The 15,886-nt window shown below is 37.2% G+C and overlaps 2 protein-coding genes across 2 annotated transcripts in view; one reads left to right on the forward strand and one right to left on the reverse strand.

Moving 5' to 3' along the window:
* LOC124511173 (zinc finger protein 568) overlaps window positions 1–15,886 on the forward strand; it is a 389,983-nt gene that overhangs the window by 88,915 nt on the left and 285,182 nt on the right. The window lies entirely within an intron of this gene.
* Window positions 13,185–15,886, reverse strand: part of LOC124511638 (uncharacterized) — a 64,097-nt gene continuing 61,395 nt past the window's right edge. Inside the window, exon 14 of the mRNA XM_047079038.1 lies at window positions 13,185–14,917. Within this exon, the coding sequence (XP_046934994.1) occupies window positions 13,551–14,917 (1,367 nt within the window). The 3' untranslated portion in view covers window positions 13,185–13,550. The remainder of the gene's footprint in view (window positions 14,918–15,886) is intronic.

The following is a 15,886-nucleotide window of genomic DNA, read 5'->3' on the forward strand; positions in this document are numbered from 1 at the left end:
AAGAAAAAATCAATTGATGTAATCCATCACATCAACAGACTAAAGAAGAAAGATCGTGGGATTTTATCAATGATACAGGAAGAGTATTTGACAAAATCTGACATTCATTCATGACAAAACATTCCCAGAAAATTAGGAGAAGAGGAGAATTTCTTCAACTTGATAAAGGCATCTACAAAAACCCCACAGTTAACATCATATTTAATGGGGAGAAACTGAACGCTTTTTCCCTCAAATCAGGAATGAAGCAAGGATATCCTCTTTTACCAATCCTTTTCAACATCATACTGGAAATCCTAAGTAGTTCAAAAAGACAAGAAAATAAATAAAAGGTATACAGATTGGAAAGAAAAAATACAATTTTCTTTGTTCACAGAGGACACAATTGCCTGTACAATCCCAAAGGATCAACAAAACTTCATTCTTTTGTCTTGAATTGACCAATCCAGCCTTAGCCCAGAAAACATGAAGCACTCTGCCACAGACCCTAATACAGGCATGTGTCCCAGATCCTATCTCTCTCTCTGTGCTGTGGCTTGACTTCCAACACAGGCCCTCAACGTGTGCTTTGTACTTTCTCCAGGACCTGTGAGTAATAATTTATTTCAGTTTCTCTTATAGTTGTTTATTGAACCATGGCTCACTCTCCAGCACCCTTGTGCTCCACTTAACAAATGTGAATTTGACAGATTCATAACAAAATCTAAGAAAATACGTACAGGATCTATATGAAGAAAACTATAAAACTGATAAAAGAAATCAAAGATCTGGGGGCACCTGGGTGGCTCAGTCAGTTAGGCATCCGACTTCAGCTCAAGTCACGATCTTACAGCTTGTGGATTCACGCCCTGCGTGGGGTTCTGTGCTGATGGCTCAGAGCCTGGAGCCTGCTTCAGATTCTGTGTCTCCCTCTCTCTCTGCCCCTCCCCTCTCACACTCTGTCTCTGTCTCTCTGTCAAAAATAAATAAACATTAAAAATAATAATAAAAAAAAGAAATCAAAGATCTAAATAAGTGGAGAGATGATCCAGGTTCATGAATTAGAATACTCAGTATTGTGAAGAAGTCAACTGTTCCACACTTGATCTACAGATTTAACACAATCCCAATCAAAATTCCAGAAAGCTACTTTGTAGATATCAGCAAAGTTATTCTAAAATTTATATGGACAAGCAAAATCCCCAGAGTAGCCAGAACAAATTTGTAAGGCTCACATTACACATTTTCAAGACTTCCTATAAAGCTACAGTAATCAAGACCACAAGGTATTTGAGAAAGAATAGAAAGAATGCATCCATTAAACAGAATAGGTCCAGAAATGGGCCCACACAAATATAGTCAACAGTGCTTTGACAAAGGAGCAAAGTCAATTTAATAGCAAAAGGATAGTCTTTGGGGGCATCTGGCTGACTCAGTTGGTAGAGCATGTGACTCTTGATCTTGGGGTTGTGGTTTGAGCCCCATGTTGGGTGTAGAGATTACTTAAAATCTTAAAGAAAAATAAAGGATAGTCTTTTTAACAAATGGTGCTGAAACAATTGGATGTACATCTTTAAAAATAAACACAGACCTTATATCTTATGGAAAACTTATTTCAAAGTTTTACCATATGTAGATGTATAGATGTATTTTTTACCTTTTCTAGGAAAAACACTCATTTTCAAAAGTAGTTTTGTTTTGCTGTAAAGATATATGTAACTATATGCCTATGGGGAGGTTTTATTTTTTCCCTTTATCTAAAGGAAACCAATGCAAATCATGTTGCCTGAAGATGTTCACTTTAGTTAAATAGTAAAACATTTAAAACCTAAAATTTTCACTTATAAAATTATGGAAAATCAAAATTGTGTCATATTGTGGCAATTATTTTTAACAGCACCAGATAAGAAAAACTAAAATTTTATTGCAGTGAATGGCTGACATTTATGAAGATGGCCCCAAATTAGAAAGTAACAGAAGGTTCTTTAGTTGCAATTTGATTGATTTCTCCTTCTTAGTATTTACAAGCTTTATATTCTTTTAAAGGATATTATTCCGGGGCACCTAGATGGCTCAGTTGGTTGAGACTCAGACTTCGGCTCAGGTCATGATCTCACAGTTCGAGCCCCACATTGGGCTCACTGCTGTCAGTGCAGAGCCCATTTCAGATCCTCTGTCCCCCCTCTCTATCCCTCTCCTGCTCGTGCTCTCTCAAAAATAAATAAATAAACATTAAAAAAAAAAAGACATTATTCTGTGGCTGGGAATGGAGGAATAGAAAAAGAACTGTTAGGTAAGAGAAAAAAATTAATGTTTCTTAGTATAAAGGTAAATTGGGTCATTTTATATTGGTTCTTAACAAATTATTAATACACATGTACTAAGGTGAAAGGGCTTTCTCTGCCCATCTACTACTCTCATACAAATGCAATGGCCCAGAACTTCTTACCGTTTTAATCACAGGGCAGTTCAGCCCTTTCGAAAGAGATGTACTAATCTGATTACATTGCAGTTTATTCCCTACTCTACTGCCAACTCCCACTCTTCATCTTTCATTCAGTTATATGGGAAAGATCCAGGAAAAATTCAAGATAATGCCCTACTCCAATAGAAGTGGTAAGCTAATGGATAAATCAAACCAAAGTGAAATCCTAACGGGCACTTCCCTGGCTCAGTTAGTAGAGCATGTGACTCTTGACCTCAAGGTTGTAAGTTTGAATCCCACTTTATGTGTAGAGATTATTTGAAAATACAATCTTAAGGGGTGACTGGCTCAGTCAGAAAAGCATGCAACTCTTGATCCTGGGGTCATGAGTTCAAGCCCCACATTGGGTATAAAGATTACTTAAAACTTTTTAAAAAATCTTTAATGTGAAACTATAAGAGAAATAATTGACATCACAGGCAACCTTAAAATTTTAAGTGACAACATAAAAAACTAAGTGTATACTATAATTACAATGATTTTCACCTCCCAGTTATTTATCCATTTGCCTGTTTTGTTTCCAGTTTTTGGCTATTATAAATGTGTAATATATTCTTTCTTAATTGAAGTACAGTTGACATCTGTATAATACATGCTTCATTGAACTGGGGAGATTCCCTGAGATAACTCTTTCAATATTCATCCCTTCTGTGAATGCAAAAGAAAAAAAAAATCACTTGTGCTAATTTACCTCCCTATTTAGTACAATAGGTCTTGCTTTCATTTGTAAACCACAATTTCACTATTATAGAGCCTGGTGGCTTTTGAGGGCCAGGGGTATCTTTAGACTTCTTCCAGAATTCAGGCATGCAGAAATGTTATATTAAGGGAAATGGTGATTTTTTTTCAAGAGAATAAAGGACTGATTATTAAGCCTGAAACAATCTGTTAATGGCTTACAGCAAAAATGGAAAGTAATTAGTTCTCTTTTTTTTTAACATTTATTTTTGAGACAGAGAGAGACAGAGCATGAATGGGGGAGGGTCAGAGAGAGGGAGACACAGAATCGGAAGCAGGCTCCAGGCTCTGAGCCATCAGCCCAGAGCCCGACGCGGGGCTCGAACTCACGGATGGTGAGATCATGACCTGAGCTGAAGTTGGACGCCCAACTGACTGAGCCACCCAGGCGCCCCGTAGTTCTCTGTTTTTGATTGAACTAAAAAAACATTGTCATGGGTGATCATGGGCTTTGATTAAGTGAACAAATGTACAACTTCATTAGTGTTGAATCCAAGTTAGCTTGTGGTCACTCAGTTAAAAACTTGAACTCCAAAAATACCCTGCATATCTTCATGCTAACATTTTTATTGAGGTTTTATATAGTTAAAATGTGTCAGTGTCCTCCAGCCGATTACCACCAGGAACATTCCTTATATGCAAACAAGCTGGGTTTACTGCTCATTGAAGCAAACGGGAACACACAATATTGAGTCTGTGTTTATTAATTTAGAGAAGGTTTAAGGAAATGGGGCTTTGTTCTGGATTGGATGTTGTCAGGAATCAGGTTAATTCCATAACTGCATATCTTAATAAATCTTATCTATAAGGAGAGAAGACTAAAGGAAGGTTAAAATGGTAGTTGGTAAAGAAATGGCAGTCATTTCATATCAGATAAAGGGTTAGTATCCAAACTCTATAAAGTTTTCAAACTCAACACCCAAAAAGCAAAAAATCCAGTGAAGAAATGGGCAGAAGACATAGACACTTTTTCAAAACCATCCAGATGGCTAATAGACACATGAAAAGATGCTCAACAGCACTCATCACTAGAGAAATACAAATCAAAACCACAATGAGATACCACCTCACATACCTGTCAGAATGGCTAAAATTAACTCAGGCAACAATAGATGCAGGTGCGGATGCGGAGAAAGGGGAACCCTCTTATACTCTTGTGGGAAAGCAAACTGGTGCAGCCACTCTGGAAAATAGTATGCAGGTTCCTCAAAAAGTTAAAAATAGAACTACCCTATGACCCAGCAATTGCACTACTAGGTATTTATCCAAAGGATACACAAATGCTGAATCAAAGGGGCACATGCCCCCCAATGTTTACAGCAGTGCTATCAACAATAGCCAGATTATGGAAGGAGCCATTGACTGATGAATGGATAAAGAAGATGTGGTATATGTATACAATGGAATATTACTCAGCAATCAAAAAGAATGAAATCTTGCCATTTGCAACAATGTGGATGGAACTAGAGTGTATTATATTATGCTAAGCAAAATAAATCAGAGAAAGACAAATATATGATTTCACTCATATGTGGAATTTAAGGAACACAACAGATAAACATAGGGGATGGGAAGGAAAAATAAAAACAGAGAGGGGGGCAAACCATAAAAGACTCTTAAATACATGGAACAAACTGAAGGTTGCTGGAGGGGAGGTGGATGGGAGGGATGGGCTAAATGGGTGATGGACATTAAGGAAGGTACCTTTGGGATGAACATTGGGTATTACATGGAAGTGATGAATCACTGGTTCTACTTCTGAAACCAATACTACACTGTATGTTAACTAACTTAAATTCAAATAAATTAAAAAAAATAATTTAAAAAAGAAGTGGCAGTCATTCATACTATCCAGGAATATATTTAGCGTTCTGTGGTTTGAATAATGTTCATGTTTTGTCTGTGTTTAGATACGATTACGGAGTAATTTTGTTTTTGTCTTGGTCCATCAGGGTCACAGAACTGCGTATCTAATGTCGATGTTATGTGAAATCACTTATGATCAACAGGAAAACACCAAGATGTAGTTAATAGTACCAGGCTACCTCCCACATATCAGCAGCAGCTTTTCTCTTTCTTAAGTGCATAAAGAGCATAAATCTTAAGTGTACAGCTTGATGTCATTTTATCAACTTTATTAAGTTATATACAATGAATTACACTCATTTTAAGTATACAGCAAAGTTTTGAAAGGTGATACCCATGTAACTACCATGACAATTAAGATGCAGAACATTACCATTGCTTGAGAAAGTTCTTCATGGCCCTGTAGTTAACCTCTCCCACCATACCTTGTTCCAGACAACCACTGATCTGCTTTCTGTCACTGTAGATTAGCTTGCATTTTCTGGAATTTCAAAAAAAAAGGAATCATACAGTATTTCTCCATTTGTGTATTGCTTTTTCACTTAGAGTGCTTTTGGCATATGGTTTTATTTCTTTTGGGTATATTAGCAGGAGTGGAATTCCTCAGTTAGTTGTTAAGTTTGTATTTTACTCTATTAGAAATTGCTGAGGCACCTGGGTGGCTCAGTTGGTTAAGCATCAGACTTCAGCTCAAGTCATGCTCTCATGGTTTGTGAGTTCAAGCCCCACATCAGGCTCTGTGCTGACAGCTCTGAGCCTGGAGCCTGCTTCTGATTCTGTGTCTCCCTCTCTCTCTGCCCCTGCCCCGCTCATGCTCTGTCTCTCTCTCTCTCTCAAAAATAAACATTAAAAAAAAAAAAAAGAAATTGCTAACCTGTCCTCAACAGAGGTCATTTCATTTTACATTCCCATAAACAGTATTGGAGAGTTCTAGTTGCTCCATATTCTCACCAACACTTTGTATTGTCAATCTTTTCCCCCTCCCCCACCCTCAGCCTGTACTGTCAATCTTTTTAATTTTACCTATTCTATTGCTTGAGTTGCAGTCTCTCATTGTGGGTTTTTGGTTTTGTTTTTTAAGTAAGCTCCATGCCCAACATGCCCAACTCATGACACTGAGATCAAGAGTTGGATGCTCTACTGCCTGAGCCAGGTACCCCTCATTGTGGTTTTAACTGGCATTTCCATGATAACTAATGATGTTGAGCATCCTTTTGTGTGCATACTGGCCACTCTTGTATCTTCTTTTTGAAATACCATTAAGACTGAAGGTTTTTGTTGTAGGTCAGTATTTACCTCAAAAAACCAAATAAGGACCAGAGAATGTATTGGTTCTGAATGTATTGGTTACTGCAGAGAAATAGTAACATTTGGGACACTGAAGAGGTAGAAGTCTTAAGACTATACACCTGAATAATGGAAAGGTAGAAGAACCTATTGTCTTAAAAAATATGATCTAAAAGACACGATTTTTAGAGAGCAGGGACATCTTTCCTGTAGTTGAGATTTGACCTTAAGACTTGCTTCAATAGAGACACAAAAACTTAGGGAACTGAGGAGAATCAATTAAAAAACAAAAAAAAACCCTGAATATGGGAGGCACCAGGGTGGCTCAAGTAGATTGAACATCCAACTTTAGCTCAGGTCATGAGTTCAGCTCATGAGTTCAACTCATAGTTCATAAGTTCAAGCCCTGCATTAGGCTCTCTGCTGTCAGAGCAGAGCCCACTTTGGATCCTCTGTTTACCTCTCTCTGCCCCTCCCCCGCTGTACTCTCTCAAAAATAAACACTAAAAAAAACACCAAAATACCACTGCCTGTGCCAAGAGCTTCCTTCTTCTTCAAAAAAAAAAGAAATCTGAATATTGAATATTTAATAAGTGCTTCCAGATAGTTGGTTTTCATTTGTTTTCAAATGTCTTTATCAAAATCTCCTGCTCCTCCTACTTCAGATGAAACATAGAGTAAGAAGATAACCACCAAAATACTCTGGGATATATAGTTTGTAGCTTAGCAAATAAGTCTGGCTTAAATTTTGTGTATTGTGTGTGCACCAAAACCCAGGACGATGGCTTAAATCTGAAGTGGGCACTGGATAATAAAATGCTCAACTGTTGAGAGAGACAAGCTGGGCACAGCCATATGAAACAAACAAAAAACTTCCCATAACAGTATAATAATGACATGTTTGTTTCTATCCTTTGGTGTAATAGAATATTTTCACTTGTTTCCTTTTCCAATAATACTTTTGAACTGCTTTAGACATTATCTTTCTTATATATTGGTAAAACAGAATACAGGCAAAACATAAAATTCATTTTGACTTATAGCTCTGCTCTTATCAAGCCCATATTCTTGGTGCCAGGCCAATGTGATGACATCAAATACTCAACAAAAAAGCTTTTGAGCATGGACTGTATAGGACTTTACTTGCAAGCAACAGCACATTTTCAGACTTGTAGATGATCTCTGGGACCCTGGAATGTCCTGCCTGAGAGGGGTTTCTTTGTTTGCTTGGGAGCTTTGGCCACCAGATAGTCTAGCAGTGTGAATTACGATGGGGCTTTGGGACACATCACATCAGTTGTGACCTCTGAAGGAACTGGAGACTAAAGGTATGAGCTCAAACCTTCAGAAAGAGCTGGAGACTAAAGATCAGCCTCGTGGGAAGAATGTGATTGAGCCCCAGGAAAAACTCTGGCAACCAAAGACTCAGGCAAGCTTTCCTGTGGGAATTATCATGTCATAACCAGGAGAGGTAATGCCATCTCTGACTCCACAGGGAGAGGATGACTGGAAGCTCCACATTTGGATCCCTCCCACAGTTTTCCCTGCACGTCTCTTCCTGCACATCACATTAGCTGATTCTAATTTGTACCTTTTCACTGTAACAAAAATCATAAGTGCACTGTTTTCCTGAGTTCTGTGAGTTGTTCTACTGAATTACTGAACCTAAGAGTGGTCATAGGAAGCCCTGAATTTGTCAGGAAATTTGTATAGTTCATCACATCAGAAAATTAAAGAAGAAACAGATGTTCACACCAATAGATATTTAATGGCTTCTGGCAATGGCAGGGATTAAGTAAAAGAGGGACTGAGTGAAATTAGTTATGTATAACAAAGACTATTTATATCAAGAAGCATTACATTAAATGTTTAAATAGGGGCGCCTGGGTGGCTCAGTCGGTTAAGCGTCCGACTTCAGCCCTAGTCACGATCTCACGGTCCGTGAGTTCGAGCCCCGCGTCGGGCTCTGGGCTGATGGCTCAGAGCCTGGAGCCTGCTTCTGATTCTGTGTCTCCCTCTCTCTCTCTGCCCCTCCCCTGTTCATGCTCTGTCTCTCTCTGTCTCAAAAATAAATAAACGTTAAAAAAATAAAAAAAAATAAATGTTTAAATAGATACATGATTTCCATTAAATTGACAAAACGAGAGAATGCATCCCCCACTAATACTCAACTTTATTCTGAAAATACCAGCTACTGCTATGAGAAATGTAAATAAAATAAATATAAATATTGAGGGGACTTATTTCTATTTGCAAATACCATGACCACATGGCAGAAAAGATAAGACTAAATATAAATAAAAAGAGTAAGATTATCTGGTAAGGTTGAAAATAAAACTATATCTAAATTTAAAATGTTAGCAAAATAATGAATGCCATAACATAGTTATAACACAAGACACCTTGATAGAAAACAATTCCAATATTTGTAACTGTGTAGTACCTGGGGGGCGCCTGGGTGGCGCAGTCGGTTAAGCGTCCGACTTCAGCCAGGTCACGATCTCGCGGTCCGTGAGTTCGAGCCCCGCGTCAGGCTCTGGGCTGATGGCTCGGAGCCTGGAGCCTGTTTCCGATTCTGTGTCTCCCTCTCTCTCTGCCCCTCCCCTGTTCATGCTCTGTCTCTCTCTGTCCCAAAAATAAATAAACGTTGAAAAAAAAATTAAAAAAAAATGTGTAGTACCTGGAATATCTTACAAATCATGAAAAATCAATGAGATAATCCCAAAGAAATAGAAAAAATGCATGAATAAAAAAAGCACTGTAAGAAAAACGACTGGCCAATAAACATATATGAAAAAGATGCTCAACTCACTTAAAAAAATTTTTTGTGTTTACTTTTGAGAGCGAGAGAGACAGAGCACAAGCCAGGAGGGACAGAGAGAGGGAGACACAAAATCCAAAGCAAGCTCCAGGCTCTGACCTGTCAGCAGAGCCCAGCACAGGGTTTGAACTCATGGACCATGAGATCATGACCTGAGCCAAAGTCGGACGCTTAACTGTCTGAGACACCCAGGTGCCCAACTCATTTGTAATCAGAGAATTAAATGTTGAAACCAATAACAGAAGAAAATATGGATGCCCATTTCAATGATCAGAGGGATTCAAAATTAGTGCAGTGTTGGAGAATAATATGTATGTATGGCTGACCGTGAACAATTTCACTTCTAGATACGCACCTTAGATTCCTACACCCATTAAAGAAATCAGAAAATACACAAAATGATATTCAATATAGCATTTTTATTACAACTGAAAATGGTTTATGTCCTAATCACTATTTAACAGACTATTTAATCATGTCTAATATACACATATCAAGGACCAAGCTATAATCTTCTACATTCTACAGAAAAGCACTAACCCTCAATTCAAGCAGGAAGCTTTTCAGAATATGATGTGAGCTGCAAAGAAAAGTGTCCTTCCTTACCTCCTCCCGACACAATCACTCACCATAATGTCTGAAATGATGTCCTTGAAGACATTCATTGTGGTAATGGAAGCATCTACCAAAGTGGTTCACATTCTAAAGATGGTAAGAGATACTGGGAATGAGAATTCTACAATGAATTAAGTTTGAGATACCCTGTGTTAAGTAATCATCTCTTTACTATATCTTTTGACAAACTGATAATGTGTATTTGGATTTCCCCAAAGGTAGATTTTTTAATGCCTTGCTGAATTTACATTTTCCCGAGAAATCGTTTTTTGCCCCAAATACCAAGGACTACTATTCCCCAAAACAAGCTTATGGAGAATGTTGGATTAAGACCCTACACTCTGTTAAACATTGGTCCCCTGGAGATATCAGATACTTGGGAAAGGCAACACATGGATTAGTCAAGACAGATTTTGTAATAAATTCTAAATATACCTTATTTAGAATTAAGATGGGTAGAATCTTCATAAACGAAGTTGATCTAGATTTTGCTTTTTAGGAGCGATCTTCATCTAGGTTTGTATCAGGATTAACTGTGCGGAATTAATTGGTAGAATTTTGTGAAAGATTATCTATTCTTTAAAGCTTTTACCTATACAACTACCAGAGTTTTTTCTTAAACAGGGTGTTCATATACACACATTTGCTTGTTGGTCTATTTGAGTCAACTGTCATAACAGAACCCTACAGCAAAAAATAAGTAACCCTTTTGTATTTATGTACTAGAATACATATAGCACATATATACAGTATTACCTTATAATTAAAACAAATTTTTCTTGATAATCTGTAGCTATGCCACCTTTGTCAATATTCTAAATGTATTATCTTTCATTTTCTTTTTCTTAATTAGATCCTCCAGAACCTAGTCATTATTAACATTGGTTAAAATCCACTACTGTCTAATCCTTAATTTCTATTTTTAGTTGTGCTCTACTTCTCTTGTGTAGGTTTTATTTTTTTCTGTTTCTGGTTTCTTGACATAAATACTTACTCATTCCCTTAACACATTTATTTATCTGACAGGCGTAGATAAGGTGAAGATGATGAAGACTGTCCCCACAAACGAAATTTCCTTAATGCATTAAAGGGGATGAATTTCTCACCGAACAGAATTCTGGTGACATCTGACAAGTTTAGATACACACATCTCATCAACAATCATTTCTAAGTCTATAAATTTCGGTTTTGATTTTAGACATTTTATTATGGAAGCTTTCAAACACATTAAAGAAGTAGAAAATGGAAAATATTAGAACAATGACCCCCCCCCCAAAAAAAAACAAACCACTACCCTTCAGTAATTAACATTTTATTACTCTACTTCCCAACTCTCTGTGCCAATTCTTTTTCTTTTGCTGGAGTCTTCTAATGCAAATGCAGTATCTTACCATTTCATAAGTATAGAAGTATGTATCTCTAACACTTAGAACCTTTTATTTTTTAATAACCACAATAACATTATCCCTAACAAAATGAGTATTTCTAAATATCATCTAATACTCAGTGCGTGTCCACATTTTCCCCAGTGTCTCCAAAATGTCTTTTTACATTTTGTGTAAACTAGGTCCAAGTAATGCCCATGTACTGAATTTAGTTGATAGGTCTCTTAGGTCTCTTTTAATCAATTAACAGTTGCCCTTACCTTTTCTTTTTCATATCACTCATTAAGTTGAAGAAATCAGATCATTTATTTTGTAGAATTTTACAGTTCTGGGTCTGCTTGGCTGCTTCCTTCTGGTGCCATTTACTTTGTTCAGCTATTCCCCAAATTCTTGTTTTAAAGAATTTGATTTAAAGGTTTGCTTTCTTCAGTTCATTGTTTTGGCAGTAAGGCTTTGTAGGTGGTGGTGTGTACTTCCTATTGCATTTTATCAGGAGGTGGATATTGTCTGATAGTCCCACTTTTATAGAGGTTAAAATTGATCAAAGGGCTCAGAGGTGGTCAGCTTGATAAATCCATTGTAAAGTTCTCACTATAAAATATTTCACTCAATAGTGTTAATATCCACTGAAGATCATTTTCTGGACCCATTGTTCTACTAGGGAACTAGAAAATAGTGATTTTTCTAATCCTATCATTCTGTTTATTTGTAATGATTATTTAAAAAAACAAACAAACCCTTTCAATTTGATGAGCTTTTGGTGGCCCTGAAACTTGGTCCACATGGAAAAAGCAAAAGAAGTGCTCATTTTTCTCCTTATCAATTTTCAGGATGAGTTGGTACCCAAGCATCTTCCATTGCTGACCAAACTGTGTAGCTGTAACCAAGTAAACTATCAAACTACTAGGGGGATCATATCAAAAGACCCAACTCCCACTGGTTGAAGATGGGGCAATTTGATCAAACAGAAAACTGACTACAAAGGAAATGTTTTTTTCTTTTATACAAGAGTTTTACACACACACATGCACACACAATATTAAACTTCCAACTGGTGAGTTTCCTGCCATCTTTTTAATAATTTCAAATTCATCTTTAACAGTGGTCAAACAACAGGGATTGCAAAACATTTACTTTTTGGAATTATTATGGGAAACTAATTCCGTATTTTTTCTGATCCTTCAACAGTTGTAATCTTAACCTCACCTTCATGAAATTCATAAGGTTCTTTTAAGCATGAAATTACTGATGCAGCTCAAATGCTCAAATGATGAAGAACTTCTCACTTTCCATATAACGTCCTAGATTTTATCTGGAATAAATTATCTTAAGTTTAATTAAATGCTGAGCAGTGACATGAGGCATTTCTACATTTACTACTTCTATAGTATATTTTTTTCATATGAATTCACTAATACTAATGATAACGACTATAGATAATATTTACAGAAAACATGCTATGTGGCTGCTATTTTTCCAAGCATTAACTAATTAATCCTCAAGACAATCCTGTCACACAGTGTTGGCAGGCTGACTCTGAAATGGTTCCCACATTGTGGTATTCATACTCTTGTGTAATCCTCTACGATCTCTACCCTTGAGTGTGGGGTAGCCCAGTAACTTGGTTCTAATCAGTAGAGGACAGCAAAGGTGTCATTTTGGTGATTAGATCACATACGATTATAGCTTCTGTGATGCTAGCAGGCTCTACCACATTCTTGACTTGCACACTTAAATACCAGCCATTTGAAGAAGCCCATGTAGCATGGAACTAAGGTCAGCCTTCAACCAACAGCCAACTAGAAACTGTGGACCTCAGTGCAATAGCTGACAACCATGTGAGGCTGAAAGTGGATCCCTTCCCCTGTTAGACCTTCAGATGAGACCCAACCCTGGCTGAAACCTTTAGTTTAGCTTTGTGAGACCCTAAAGGAGAAGCCCCAACTAAGTTATGTCCAGACACCTGACCTATAGAAATTGTGAGATAATAAGTATTATTTTAAGCTACTAGGTTTGTGGTAATTTATTATACAGCAATAAATAACTAATATACATAGGTACTATTATCACCATTTTACAAGTGAGCAAAATGAGGCACAGAAGTTTAAGTACCTTGTCCAATAACACACTGGTAATAAAGTGGTGAAATGGGATAATGACAGATAAGGCTAAAGTTTTTCCTACATTCATTGTATTATTCCCTCAAATGAATTTGCCAAAGATAAACATCTGAAAGGTGATGGAAGGCTTTTAAAGCAACATTTTTTTCCCAATAATATAAAATTTCTTACACTTAGTTGAAGCATGAAACAAATTTCTTAAAAATGAATTTTCTGGTATTGTTACATAATGTACAATTGAAGGCCTTCTTGTTTTAAACTCCATTATGAATTTTCTGATGTTGAGTAAGGTGTGAATGTTGTCTAAAGGCCTTCTTACATTCCTTACATTTGTAGGGTTTCTCCCCAGTATGAATTCTCTGGTGTTGAGTAAGGAATGAATAAAGTCTAAAAGCCTTACCACATTCCTTACATTCATAAGGTTTCTCACCCGTATGAATACTCTGATGCTGAGTAAGTTGTGAGAGCAGTCTAAAAGGTTTTCTACATTCCTTACATTCATAGGGTTTCTCACCGGTATGAATACTCTGATGTTGGGTAAGTTGTGAGAGCAATCTAAAGGCCTTCCCACACTCTTCACATTCATACGGTCTCTCACCAATATGAATGCTCTGATGTGAAATAAGTTGTGAGTAACTACTAAAGGTCTTCCAGCATTCCATACATTCATAGGGTTTCTCACGAGTATGGATTCTCTGATGGCGAACAAGTTGCTGCCTTAGTCTAAAAGTCTTTCCACATTCCTTACATTCATAGGGTTTCTCACCAGTATGAATACTCTGATGGACAGTAAGTTGTTGGCATATTCTAAAAGCTTTTCCACATTCCTTACATTCATAAGGTTTCTCACCAAAATGAATTTTCTGATGTACTCTAAGGTCTGGACCACATACAAAGGCTTTCCCACATTCCTTACACTCATAGAGCTTCTCAGCAGTATGAAGTCTCTGATGTCGAGTAAGATGTGTACACTGCCTAAAGGTCTTCCCACATGCCTTACATTCATAGGGTTTCTCACCAGTGTGAATTCTCTGATGTCGAGCAAGTTGCTGATGTACTCTGAAGGCTTTTCCACACTCCTTACATTCATAGGGCTTTTCACCAGTGTGAAGCCTCTGATGTTGAGTAAGTTCTTGGAGCACTGTAAAGGCCTTCCCACATTCCTTACATTCATAGGGCTTCTCACCAGTATGAAGTTTGTGATGTCGGATAAGGTGTGCACGCTGTCTAAATGCCTGCCCGCATTCCTTACATTTATAAGGTTTCTCACCAGTATGAATTCTCAGGTGTTGACTAAGTGTTGAGCGGCGAATAAAGGTCTTCCTACATTCCTTACATTCATACAACTTTTCTCCATTTTGAATTCTCTGATATTCAGCAAGAAAATTATGCTTTTTGTAAGTGGTCATTTTTTCAGAAGTAATTTTCACTTGCCCAAAATATCCCTCTTGTGATTCCTTTTGCCCCTCAATCTTGCCTTTGCATTCCCAATCATTTCTAAAAAGGGAGTCCTGAAGACTGTAACTTTTAATTCTTTCCATTATCTCCCACTGGAATGAATATATTTCATAAATGTCCTTTTCTGGAGATAACGTATTGGTCCTGTATCTGGACTCCAAATCTGAAAGAAAACAAGAAGGCAAACACACACTGTTTTCTTGTGACAGAAGAAAGCAAGCTTCTATAGAGAAATAAAAGGCACCTAAAATAATGCCTATTACAAGTGAATGGATTAGATATCTCTAAAACAGGCATTTCTGCTACAATACCACATATGTGTACTGAAAAAACCCCTTATCTTCTGCAAAATTACACACCAAAAAAGAGCTTATGAAGAAAACAGGGCTGGAGAAGACCACTCAAACCTATGCAACTTTATTGGCAGAGCGCTAACAAATATAATAATTGATATCTTAAGAGATAACTCAAAAGGCAGCTCAACATGGCTGAAGGCCACTTCATGGATACTAAAATGCCCCAAAATAAAGTGGAAATGCTGGATTTCAAGTGCTGAGACACTGCAGTGGCGGGGCGGGGGGGGGGAGCCCTGAGCCAATGAGGCTACCATTAAGGTGGGAATAAAGTAAAATGTAACCTGTCTTCAGCTAGAAGCCATGCAAGATTGATGGTATGTATTTCTGGGGAGACAGCTCTTGGTGCAGACACTTACTAATATTCTTCATGTAGAGGTGAAAGGGCATCCAACAATAAAGCATCAAGTTGAAGGCTTTTGCCTTTCCTGCTGAATGTTGTAAGTCTACTTCTATTCTGGCTTCATTCAAGTAGGAAACTTGCCTGTGAACCAACTAACTTTCATATTATACTGTTATTCCCTATTTCATATCACTATTAAGCTAATTTGTATTGTGCGTTATTAATTATATTATGGAACAGACCGTATTCTCCTACATTTAAAAAAAAAATGGTAAAGGAAACACAGAGAACAGAGTCCAGGATTGGAGGTAAGCCTGGTGATTAGGGACACAAGTTAAATCAGAGTAAGAATCACCTGAAGATTTCTTAAAACTATACATACAGAGGTATTGTTTTAATATATATATTTTTAACATTTATTTATTTTTGAGAGACA

The sequence above is a fragment of the Lynx rufus genome, unplaced genomic scaffold, assembly GCF_022079265.1.
Source record: "Lynx rufus isolate CCGP_SWC_20201006 ecotype Redwood Valley unplaced genomic scaffold, mLynRuf1.p SCAF_16, whole genome shotgun sequence".
Classification (NCBI taxonomy): domain Eukaryota; kingdom Metazoa; phylum Chordata; class Mammalia; order Carnivora; family Felidae; genus Lynx; species Lynx rufus.